This window comes from Adelges cooleyi, unplaced genomic scaffold (genome assembly GCF_023614345.1).
Source record: "Adelges cooleyi isolate 19-005CV unplaced genomic scaffold, UGA_ACOO_1.1 ACOO_flye_CR_arks_rails_tigmint_CR_PRNA_23, whole genome shotgun sequence".
Lineage (NCBI taxonomy): Eukaryota > Metazoa > Arthropoda > Insecta > Hemiptera > Adelgidae > Adelges > Adelges cooleyi.
Genome location: NW_026095893.1, coordinates 11,294,576 through 11,307,436, shown reverse-complemented (window position 1 = coordinate 11,307,436; position 12,861 = coordinate 11,294,576). Strand labels below are relative to the sequence as shown.

Here is a 12,861-nt window from a genome sequence, read left to right as displayed (position 1 = left end):
TAATTTATTAGTTAAATCAACAACGTTTTTTTTTACTTAGTCAGCGAGTACAATTAATACAACAATTTGTATATTATTGCGGGCGTACTTAGATAAAGATTTCGTTTCCAAACCATACAAATTAACGTAAATTTCTATTGAACACACAGGTTATTCGATTCAGTATACGGTATTGTTTTTCTACTAATCCGTTAAATTCTTAAGTATTATTATATTCTTAAATATGTTTTTTTAAGTACAATTTTACATTGAGGTACTTTTGTTTTTCTAACTTAGTAATACTACCGTTTTTTTTAACGTGTTGCCAAATCTTCAATCCTCTACTAATAGTTCTCCTCTAAATTGGTCATCTCGTTTATTGTATCATGATTATCATTCCACGCTTCCGCCTTCAGTCTTCAAGTATGGAATACAAATTGTTTTGGTCGTGCGTAGGCGATTGTTTGACTGACGGGGGCGCGAAAATATGTACATTTTTTTTAAAACGATCATCACAATGCATATTGACCGTTTTGTTCTGTCTGTGATTTTGTATAGTTAATAACTGAAATGGACACGCCTCAGTACAGTCTCCGGTGGAACAACCATCTGGTTCAAATGATGGACGCCATCGAAGTGCTTCTGCAGAACGAGACTCTCGTGGACGTGACGTTGGTTTGCGAAAAAACACAGTTCAAAGCCCACAAAGTCGTCCTGTCCGCTTGCAGGTAAACCCTGAAACGATAACACCTTTCCTAACCCAACTATGACGGCCTGTTAGGATTGTTAACATTGTATATTGTATTTCCTGTTCAAGCCCGTATTTCCAAAGGCTTTTCTCGGAAACGCCGTGCAAACATCCCGTAATCGTGCTTAAGGATTTGCCAGACTGGGAAATGAGAGCCATCATACACTTCATGTACAAAGGAGAGATAAACGTAGGCCAGGAACAGTTGCCACTGCTGTTACAAGCCGCCGAAACGTTACAAGTACGTGAACGTTTTATTACTATAAAACTGTAAAAAAAAAAACCCAAACAAGCATCCACAACATGTATATTACTTCCTTCGGGCAAATCTTACTTGACCTCATATTTTATTTTTATTCTACAATTCGAAGAGGGCAATGCAACATTCTTCCAAAGAGAACCTACCCTTTTGAAAAGATTAAACGAGCCATTAAATAAGTACAAACTAGTAGACATATTTTGATACCTTTGATATCTCAAAAACTATAATCTATTAAATAACTTCAAAATGTATTGCTATGGTTTTCTTCAATGATTTATTCATATATTTGTCATCGAATACGAAATTACTTTTTTCTGTTTTTGTCTAAACGAGATGTCGCAAACTTCCTGATAATCCCAGCGTCCATCTCTCAATCATATGAACATTTAAGCTTTAAACTAACATTAGTTTTTTTTTATAGTTGAACTAAACAATTTCAATAGTGTTCAGAGGACTCAACCCGCTAGTAAAATAGTGTTAAAACGGTATTTAATACTGTAGAGGATGTGATAAAACTAAATTCGCCAAGTTTTTTTATAAAAAAAAAATATAGAGGATATACGCTTGGCAATATTAAGGTAGCAATATTTTGATAGAACGGGCAGCGTTTTTTATTATGCAATTTCAAATTTTAGGTATTTTAGTATTTTTTAATAAATTAACTAAAGTGGGATGGAGTGGCCGAGTGGACTAAGGTGAACTGTCTAGGGAAAGATGCCACCATCCCCCCACCAAAAACTTGGCAGAAACCTACGGGTGATCAGCCCATTCTATTAAGCAGGCGTCCGAACTAGGCCTTCATGCCTACACCCGGACATTTACGTTATACGAAAAAAAAAAATAGCTCAAATTAGCGGATTGAGTTATCGAAAATTTAAAAAAGCTTAACTGCAGATAAAGTTTTTCACTAAATGCATAATCTAAAAATGTGGCGATTTATCAACAATTCCAAGACACTTTGGTTTTGTATCGCGCAAAACTATTTTGAATTATAATTTGTCCATAGAAATGACTGTGATAGTCTGACAGCATAATAATAACCAATAAATAAGTGTAATTACTATATTAACACGTATACTATACATAGTTTAAGATCTAAAAATATCCAAAATTAAAGCGAGGACTGAGGTCTTGCGCCGTTTATCTAGTGATTTATCTAATTTATCCGATTTACTATTGGTCTAATCTATCTAAAAAAAAAAATGACTTTACACATCTTATAATATTCATACAGCTATTATTTACAAGATAATATGATCTATATTACAATAATACAATATCTAATTAAAGAAGTGCCACTTGGTTTTGTAGATTCGAGGTCTTGCCCATACTGAGCGCATTCCGTTGTTCATCGACTCGCCCACCCCGTCGCTAACAACGCCAACAGAAGTCCAACATCCGCCACCGCCGCCGCCGCCGCCGCCACCACCACCGCCGCCGCCGTCTCAGTCACATCACCACGGGCACAATTACCACGGTCATCATCACCATCATTCCAGGGGCCACAGTCCCAAATCCAACGCCGAGTTAGTAAACGGACAGAGTTCGCCGGGCAAAAGCGGTCACCATCACCATCATCACCATCACCGGCACCGCACCGATTCCCCGCAAAGTCCTCGGAACAAACAGCACCGGCAACCGTCTCCTCAACAACTTCCACGTCACCACCGCGAGGGATCGGCCGGCCGCATGTCCCCGACAACCCGTATGTTCTTCCAAGCTGCTGCTGCGGCGGCGGCGGTGGCTGCGGCTTCGTCCAATCCTTACGAACAGTCGCACGTCCGGCTACCACAAATACCGCACCTCCCACCAATCACGTTCAACGATAGAAACTGCCCGTCGCCTACCCCTCGAAGGAAACAGGTAAGCTATTTTATTTGTTTTATAGTTTACAAATTGATACTCATATAGTATCGTTTTAATTTTGTCATTTATGAGTTAAATTAAATTAATCCGTTGTGGTCATCGGGTGATCAGTGATCACTTTTACGTTAGTTGTCGTATAATTCTTTATTTAAGCAGCTAATGGTGGGTTGCATAAACGTTCGTTAAAGGTTTAGTGAATCAATAGATGTTAAGTGGTTCCTTAAACATAATTTAATGGCCCGTGATGGGTTCATTAAATGTATTTTGCATTAAATTTATTTATTTATCTTGTGCAGGCTGAAATAAGTCTTTATGTAAGTATACTGAACAGATTCGACGTTGATTGTGACGTACATTTTTTGTACACGTTTGATAATTCGTAAAACACTGGAATAAAATGATTTTTAAGCAGTTTCTTATTTAACTATTTGAATATAGATTGGTCCCTATATAACGTACTATGTATATATTATGCATTCAGTACAATTTGTATAACAGGAAGTATTATTGCGATATTAATGTTGTTATATTTTGACAATATTGACATTTAATATAATTTCAGTATTTTAGAATTATTTATATTTTCTTTGGAGATAAAAAAAACCATTTACCTCTTATGCGGCTTTAATAGTAATAGAAGTAATTATTAAAAACAATTTAGAATTTTGAAAAGTTACTATTATAAATATTGTTTATAACATTACCTCCTTCGTTCGGTATACCCTGAAATGATTGTCTTACTCGATTCTAGACTTCGGTGTACCTATTTTGCCTACACGCGTGCGCCGGGAATGGAATGATAATAATTGTGTTTTATTTATATTTCATTTCTGACGAAGTCTTAGTAAAACGTTCTACACTTACAGGCTAGACCGAGGAGACGATCTGGTGAAGCGATTGGTCCCCAAGATTTAAGTAAAGCCCCATCACCTTCGAATTATTACAACAATATTGCTGAAAATTTGTCTATGAAAAAATCACCCAATAACGAAGATAGCAACAACGAAAATACACCTACAAATTGGAGCTGTAACCAAAAAAAGCAAGTCAGAACACCGTCTCCGCCAACCAATGTGAGTTTTAAAGTTGTTATACACTCCAAATGTGTAATGGTTGACAAAAAAATAAATTATATATTTTAACAACAAGAGGTTGCGTTACCTATTTCAGTTATTTTCCCTTTAGGTCTAACATAGTTAAATAAATGTGATATCTAAGTCATTTTCTTCTTCTTTTTCACATTATCTCATGCAAATGGAGGTGAATAGCCAAAGTATATACTCTCCGAGGAATGTTGAAAATTATATAAGTATATTATATCATACGTGAAAAAACCATTAAATTCTGTAAAATAATTTATTATTCGAATGTATAAAGTTTACTTCCCCAAATGAATTAAATGGCTAATGCACAATATACATTTTATAAAAATGTATTTTATAACGCATTAAGGATTCTTTTTGTCGCTCATTTACTTTAATGTAAATAAGCGACCTCCTTGTAACAAACAAGGCTCAATGTATAAACATACAATGCATCGTTTTCAAATTTAAACACCCCTAATTTGGTTTTTTTTTTTTTTTTACAGAAGCAAATGAAAGTCGAGGTAGAAGAATCAGAACAGATTGCAGACTTGGGACAGAGTCAGCCGGTGGAGCTGACTGCCGACCGAAACAATCCGAACGTAAACAACAATAATAACGTGCAGCCTAGTAATAAAAAGAACCACCATCACCATCATCTTAACCATCAGCAACAGCAGCAGAGGCACCCGGACTTTCCTTTTTACGGTTCTGATCCCATGAGCATACCGCTTAATCCACACGTGAGTATTGCACACAGTCTTCTCCTTTCGGTATTTCTCTTTTTGTTTTTCACCCCTATATTCTCCGCGGGGAGTCGTCGGTAATGGTTAGCCGCCGGTGTGCTTATTTCGTTTTGGAAATTAATGCATCATCAGGAGTAATATTAATATCCAAAGCAAAGAAATAACATTACTTCTGGTAAAGCAAAAAAGTGAAAAACATTAGCACGTGATACTACGATCCCTCAAACGAAAATAAAATACAATATTGAGTATTTCTTTTTTTATAAATAGCAGTTTACAAAATAATGTAACTAAAATATGTAACTGATATTGTCGTATTAAATTAAAAAAAAAACATTTTTCTAAAATAATAATAGTAAACACAAATAAAACAGTTAAAAAAAAAACATTTTTAATAATCTTATCAAATACATGTTAGATAACAATATACAGTTTGTTTTTTTACGCTAGTTAATAATTAACTATGTTAATTTTATACGCCAGAACATATTCTATGCGTACTTGTAGTTAACCTATTCTTTAACAATGAAATTTTGTTTTTATCTACAGGACCCGCATTTTGAAAACTCTTTGTTTCCCCCGTTCGGGCCGTTGTCTTCGCTGTCTCTACAAGGACCTCCACACAGTAAGTTAAAATATGATAACCATTATAACGTGTGTTATATTAAGTAAACATAAGTGATTATGCTCCCGTGAGCAAATTCGACCTTAATAATTGTGTTGACAGCTGAACGAAGGCCGTCATTCTTACTTAGCGAATTCGAAATTAAATTTATAATTTAACTAGTCTTAAGCACCCTTTAATCGAGTTAACTAAAAGTTTATTTTACAAAAATTGGCGTGCAGATTTTTTATTTAGGCATCGTTTTGAAACATAAGGGCTATATTTTTAGGTGATTTAAAGGTTCAAGATGATTTCACCTGAAAACAAGACTAAAGAAAAATTATTAAAATTAATTATAAGCTATCAGAAAATATGATAAAATTAAGCCCAAAAATCCCGTTTTTTTAAATACAATTTTGGTGGACATACAAACTTAAAACACTTAAGTGGGCGTACAGCGTTCGTTTTATACATGTATCAAATAAAATGTATAGTTTGTTTTCTCAACTATTAATTACACCCGAGTGAAATTGTATTAGTTTTGTTGAAACGTAATACATTTAAGCACAAACTCATTTTGCATATTATTGTAGTGACTGACGAACGTTTAACTGTAATTTCTTTATTATAATGCATTATGATATACAATCTTTAACTAACAGCTAGGTATTAGAACGCCCCAGTTTATATAAATATTTTCTTAAAATAAAAATCCAATTCTTTAACTAGTAACACTGTAATAACTTTCACATCAAATAAAGCATTGGTATAATTGGTCTTAAACCAAATTAGAAAAACAACAATCTAATTATTTGTATTTTATTTGTTTCTATTATAGTGTTTCCGATAGATGGTCAATTTGGTAAGACAATTATCTCTTTTATTATTCGTGTTGATTGTATTAATTATTTAAAAACGTAGTAATTGATTTTTATTTTAGGCGTTGTGAATAGGTAATTTATTTGCATGCATGTAGTACTTATAATACTATAAACGTCAACGCCTGGGACTGGGTCTCTACACTAGCATTTATTAATAAATTTGTATAAGCAATTTTTCAATAAAACTTAACATTAAGCTAAAATTTGTAAATTCATTTAATAACAGAAAATAAGTATGTATTTTGACATCTAATGTTTTTTCCGACGTTTATAAGGCATACAGGACTTATTTTTATACAAAAACATATTATGCATCTACCTCTAACAATACGTTCATAAAAATACATAATAATGAGTTTTGAAAAAAACATAAATTCTTTATAACATTTACAAGACATCGACCGCTGCACAATATTTTTAATTGTTTTTAGTTACTGAAAAATTTAAATTATTTAAGTTAAAGGACGCCTTAAACTATCACCGCTGCTGTATGGATGTTTTAAGACTATTTAGTTTATACGAGATGATAAATAAGAAAATGAAACTGATTAATTAACAATTTACTGAGCAGAAATAGTAAAGACAAGAAACTGATTTCTATACTATAATTTGCATTTTTTTTTTAAATTTTCTTAGTATTTCATAGTATTTTGTTTGGTTCGCAGGTTTGTTTCCCGGTCTAGACGGCTGTAGAAACCCGCTACTGAACGATTTGATCGAGCCTAGGTTCGACAACCCGCCGCCGAGCAAAAAGAAAAGTAATAATAAACTGGCATTGACTATTTTTTTACTATACTATAATTATTTAGAGAATGTATTTGATGACTAAACGCCAACTTGCGGTATTTACAGAAAAAATGTTTCCCGTCGGACGACCAAAAGGCCAACACAGTGCGCCCCGGGGTGGTCCTCCTAGGTCTTGGACTAACGCAGAGTTGACCGAAGCACTTCAGCACGTTTGGAACAAGAAGATGACAACGTCGCAAGCTTCGAGGATATTCGGCATTCCGTATAACAGTCTGTTGATGTACGTGAGGGGCAAGTACGGCAAGTCTCTGAAGTTAGAGCAGTTGAAAAAAGAATGTTTCGGCGACATCAACGGACCGCTAGACCTGTTACACTTTGGATCGATATCAAACAACAACAACAGCAGTAACAAGAACAATAACAACAACAGCAACAACAACAACAACAACAACAATAACAACAGTGGCAGCAACGGCGGTGGTGGAAGCAACAACGGTACGGCCAACAACGGTAACGGGGCGGGCGCCAACAACGGCGGTAATGGACAATCGGTGACGTCGCATAACCCACCGCCAGAGCCCGCCGACCTGATGCTCGGGCCTCCCGGATTCAACCCACCATCCTTTCCCGCACCCAACTTCTTCCCAGACTTCGGATCCACGTTCCCGATGGGCATGGACATGATACACCTGATGCAGCAGCAACACCACCAGCAACAACAACACCACATGTCGCTATCGATGGACAAGCCGTACGGCGGCCTGGATATGGTCGGACAACAACAGCCGGGTGTAGCTTTGGACTACGCCATGAAGTCGCCGGCGGCCAGTCGCAGCAACTCAGAACCGCCGACAATGGGCGACGACGACGAGGACGAAGACGACGACGGCGTCATCAGCGGCGAAGACGGTGTCGGCGGAATCGACGGCGTCAGCGGTAGCGGCGGCCAGGGCGGAGGCGCCGACGACGACGACGATGACGACGAAGATGATGAGGACGAAGACGAAGCGGTGGCCATGGACTTCTCCAAGGCCGCGGACGAAGACGACGAAAGACTGAGTCCGGAAGTGGATGACAAAGACAAAGAGCAAGACTGACACGGGGTGTTCAGGGACTTTGCGCTGGCGTTCGACACGGTACTTCAAACTTAAATCCGGTGTTATCCATCCCCAGCCTCACAACCCGTCCACCGTTTAATACTTCCCCCCACCCTCCGACGTGCGTGTACCTTATTTGTATTTCTAATAATTATTATTATTATCATTAAGCGAAATTTGTTCGGTTACGTACGCATAGCGAAACGTCCGAAAGGTCTCGTGTAAATATAGTAATTGTGTAAAAAAATATAATAATAATAATTTAAAAAAAAATGTATATTAAATATTATACAATATACATATTTATATTATGATATAATATAAACTAATAACTACAGCTAGCGAATACATACAAAGAAACTTGTAAACAGTTTAAAAACAATACTGATCATGTAAATAATTTAGAGAATTTCGAAAAATAACAATTGTACATTTTAGAACAAACCGTAGCCATTTCTATATAATATGAATATTAAAATATTGTTCCGAAACGATTCAACAGTTCTGTCTGACAAACGAATCAAAACGTTACATTTACCTATATGCAGCCGAACACATAATGGTGTCTACATACAGTTCCTAATTTTTAGTTACAGTATTTTTAATATTATTTTTATTTTTTAGTTAAAAATCGTGTGCATACTTCTGTGAAACTGTGATTCCTAACACAAACAGTGGCTTTAGGTTTTACTGGATTGCGTACGATTAATTTTAATCATAACTGTTATTTACCTCGGTATTAACACAATATAACTGTCAAATTACAGATAATTGGTTCCTTGTGCATAAGGCCACTCACAAATAATTTTTTTTTATAGTTCCTCAACGATCGCCATTTTTTTGTTTTAATTATTCTGAGCCATAAAAGCGCAATAACGTTAGTACAATTCGATCGGGAAATTAAAATAATATACCTCCACAAACATATAATATTCACTTTTACTTTTATAAACAATTATTATTATTATTATTATTATTATATAATTCATTCGGCAGTTAAATTACTTCATTAACAAAAAAAAAAAATAACGGTGAAATAATAGATACAAATGTATTAAAATGTGGTGTATTGTATTTGTGATAAGTCATGACATACAAATATGTACCATGCTACCGTAATACATAAAATAATTTCTCATATTATTATTTATTACATAAATATTTAGCGAAATACACTGATGCAGGGTAAAACATATAAAACGTTTATAATACAATACAGGTGTACCTCTACATATGCATAATAATAATAATAATAATAATAATAGCAGAACATGTTATAATATTATTTATTCTTATCTGTCAATCATAAACCAAAACGTTGTATTATTTAAAACAATTAATCATTACTAATGTATCGTATTATTTTATATAGTAATAATAATATGTACATGTATTTAAATTATTATGATGTTTAATTGATACATTAATCTGTTATACAATTGTAAAAAAGGCGCGTGTGTATTAAAAAAAAAGAAAAAAAAAACATTATGAATAATGTGTGTTACTCGAGTGCAATGTATTCATTTTCATGGTGATTTATTATGTTACCTCTTATACGATAAAAATAGTAAATGTCTTAAGTTAATTTTTAAGTTGCAATTTAACTTTTTGTTTATTTATTTATTATTATTCGGTTTTTTTTTGTTCCTTAAGGCTGTGTATCTATTCCGTATCGTATTTTTATGTGTACAAAGAATTGAAAAAGAAAACTAAAAAATACAATTAATACAAAATAAATAAGGAAAATTACACTTTTTATTAAATATCTCTTATCTACTAAAACTATAATATTTAATGGTATGACATTGTGGTGCAGCATTTCAGGGCATTATACCAGTTTATGTACCGTTTATCGTTAGAAAATAATTTACTATATTTTATATAAATTCTCTAATACAAATATTTAATATAAATATATATATATAGTTAAGTTGCATTACGTCCGAATAGGTTATATTATAATCTACTTTAAAATTTTTTTTTTTTCGTTTTGTTTTTATAATGTACGTGTAAATTGATTGAACAAAAAAGTTGTATTGTTAATAATTTAGAAACTAGAAGTATAGGTTAACGAATATATAATAATATTATTATTTAATAATAAGTTACGAAAACTTACCGTTTATTTCTTTCTATATTATTTTGTATTATTTACGTGCGTGTGTTATTATATTTATTATTTATTATTATTATTATTTTTGTGACATCGAAGAATGACATTGTTAAGTTGATTATTTGGTATTGGTTCCTGTTATGATTTTATCATTTAAGCTATTTAACAAAATTATAATTTAATTGTTTTAATTTTTTTTTTATTTTAGTCTTGTCGATTGAACATAAGAATTATTACGTCGTTTAATTAATTATTGTAATTTAATTTTTAAATAAATGAATGCGCAAGTTCATTTATACTAATTATTATTACTATTATTATTATTATTATCATTATTTTATTATTACTATTATTATTATTATTTATTGTGTAAATCGCGAAGTCGACGAATAGAAGATATATTGTTTGAAACGAATAATTATGTGTTATACGATTCGCGAATAATAATAAATAAAATATATCAATCGTAAATAAATTAAAACGTTTTACTTCTTTCAAAAACAGTTGTAACAAATGCTATATAGAGTAGTTTGTCATAACTTATATTATTATGCTACTGATGAAATTGAATTAAATGTATAATATTTATGTACAAAAAAAATTATCATACACACACATAAAATATACTCTTATCGAGTCTCGACACAGTCGGCTATATTATTTTTCCAATTAAATCTGGTATAATTTATAAACATGAGCCTGATTATAATCACACAGAGCATTTTCATTGTTAAATCAACCCCAATTCCATAAATATTACGTTTTCTTAATCTATGGGTATTAAACAATTTAAATTGTTAACTTTTATGAATTTAAGTTATAAATATATAGATTTAATTTGTATAAACTTGAATTATCAGTTTGTCATTACTTTTTGGTCGAACACAAATAGAAATTGACGTTGATACATAATATTGAAAAGCATATTTATAATTTGTTAGTTTCATGTTTGCACTTAATATACCACTTCTTCTTCTCTGGTTTTTGGAAATTTCCTCCTGCCAATGGATAATATCTACTTACAGATGTTTTACACATACTGGTGTATACAGTTTTTAATTATGACTCATTTTGCAATAATATTGATATGCACTACATTACCTCTTATGTATCGCAATATTTCCCCTAAATTATGAAACCCGAATATTTGTAATACATAGACATGAAATGTAATTTAAAAAAAAGGATAGGTGTACAAAAGTATTTATGATATCTAAATTTTGTTTTCGTTGATCGTTTTGGAGCATTTTGTTTCTTCGTACTGATAAAACTTGTAGGTATTTATATACGTATTTTGTTATGCAAAGAAAAATATTAGGAGTTTGAGTAGGCATTTTGTCCAAAACTTAATATTTTATGCGTTATTGTGTTTTGTGTAGATATTATTTTAATAAACTGTTTTCAAACATACTATACAAAGAGTCACGGTATTCAATAATATTTTAAATAAGAAAAAAACCGTTCAATGCCAGTTTAAATAATATAATGTACATTTGGTTACCCATTTTTCAGTCTCTTTAGAAATAGCGTAACACACTCCTTGATCTATAAATGGGTCATTTCAACGAAAAGGGGTACATTTGTTTCCATAGCCAATCTTGATAGATAATCATTATTTTTGGCATAACTCAAAATTGTCCATTTAAAGTATACTCAGGTAAACAAAATATGTAAATCAGAATTACTAATATGCTCAAAGGACATAGGTAATAAAAACTAAACTTAACTTTTTTCAGCCGATTCTGCAACTACGAAAGAGCATTTTCATGTATCTAAGGTGGCTAGTAAACATATCAAGTTTCTGGCTAATATTTTAGTGTTTAATATCTGTCTTAAAACAATTCATAGAGAATTTGGGCTCTTAAACTATATTGAATTTACCATTTAGTTCTTATTTGAACGTACAACATATCTCTTATCTCTTATCAGATAATAGCGTAATGCTTTTTTGGTAACACTTTTTTCGGTTATGTGCCAGAGCTAAAACATCCCCATCCCCATTACCACCCCCAACTCTATTCCTACCCTCTATTCAAAATCAATTTTCTCTTTGTTCTATACCGATCGAATATATTCATCTTTCTCTAACGCCATTGCCTTCATGTGGGGATACCCATTGCATCCAGTCATTTTAATAATTTCTCCTATGAACGTCTTCCTCCTTTTATATATGCATTGACTCTTCCTTCTGTTATGTTGGTTATGATGAGGTTACGTTTTAATAATAACACAAGTTTCTAATAAGTTTTCCGACTCTTGATCGTATAACAGATAGCAACACTTTCTGCTCTCCTAATATTTGGAATATCTGCATTGCTCTTCTTTTCAATCCCACTAATAATCGTCTCTAGGTACAGATTCCTCTTGTTTCTAGTTTGATTTTATCTTGTACGGTCTAGGTACAAGGTCTTGTAAGGTTTAGGTTTCATAACCATACAGCAAAATACTCCTTACTCCAGCTTCTGGCAAAGTTTTTTCTAGTCTTTGGACTAAGATTTTTGAGCAGTTGTCTTGTTTGTGTGAACGCTTCTTATGCCATGGCTATTCGGTGTCTTATTTCTACCGGACATCTGTTGTTACCAGTTGGTATGCTCCCAAATATGTATACTGTTGTACCTGATTAATCACTTGGTTATTTAATTGTATGCAAGGAGGACCCTGTTCTCCTTACTCACTGCTTTGGCTTTTTCTTCTTTATATTTATCTTCATTAGGTAGCATTTTAGTATTTCATTAG

General features: G+C 32.8%; 1 protein-coding gene across 3 annotated transcripts in view; it reads left to right on the top strand.

Moving 5' to 3' along the window:
* Positions 1-10,168, top strand: part of LOC126836030 (transcription factor mef2A-like) — a 46,768-nt gene extending 36,600 nt beyond the window's left edge. For 2 of the 3 annotated variants that reach the window (XM_050568985.1, XM_050568983.1), the window contains exons 2-10: positions 538-707; positions 797-968; positions 2,301-2,852; positions 3,722-3,928; positions 4,444-4,680; positions 5,233-5,308; positions 6,126-6,149; positions 6,834-6,926; positions 7,021-10,168. In XM_050568985.1, the coding sequence (XP_050424942.1) occupies positions 550-707; positions 797-968; positions 2,301-2,852; positions 3,722-3,928; positions 4,444-4,680; positions 5,233-5,308; positions 6,126-6,149; positions 6,834-6,926; positions 7,021-8,012 (2,511 nt within the window). In that variant the 5' untranslated portion in view covers positions 538-549 and the 3' untranslated portion in view covers positions 8,013-10,168. The remainder of the gene's footprint in view (positions 1-537; positions 708-796; positions 969-2,300; positions 2,853-3,721; positions 3,929-4,443; positions 4,681-5,232; positions 5,309-6,125; positions 6,150-6,833; positions 6,927-7,020) is intronic. The other variant, XM_050568984.1, reaches the window with a different exon arrangement.
* Positions 10,169-12,861: the final 2,693 nt, after the last annotated feature.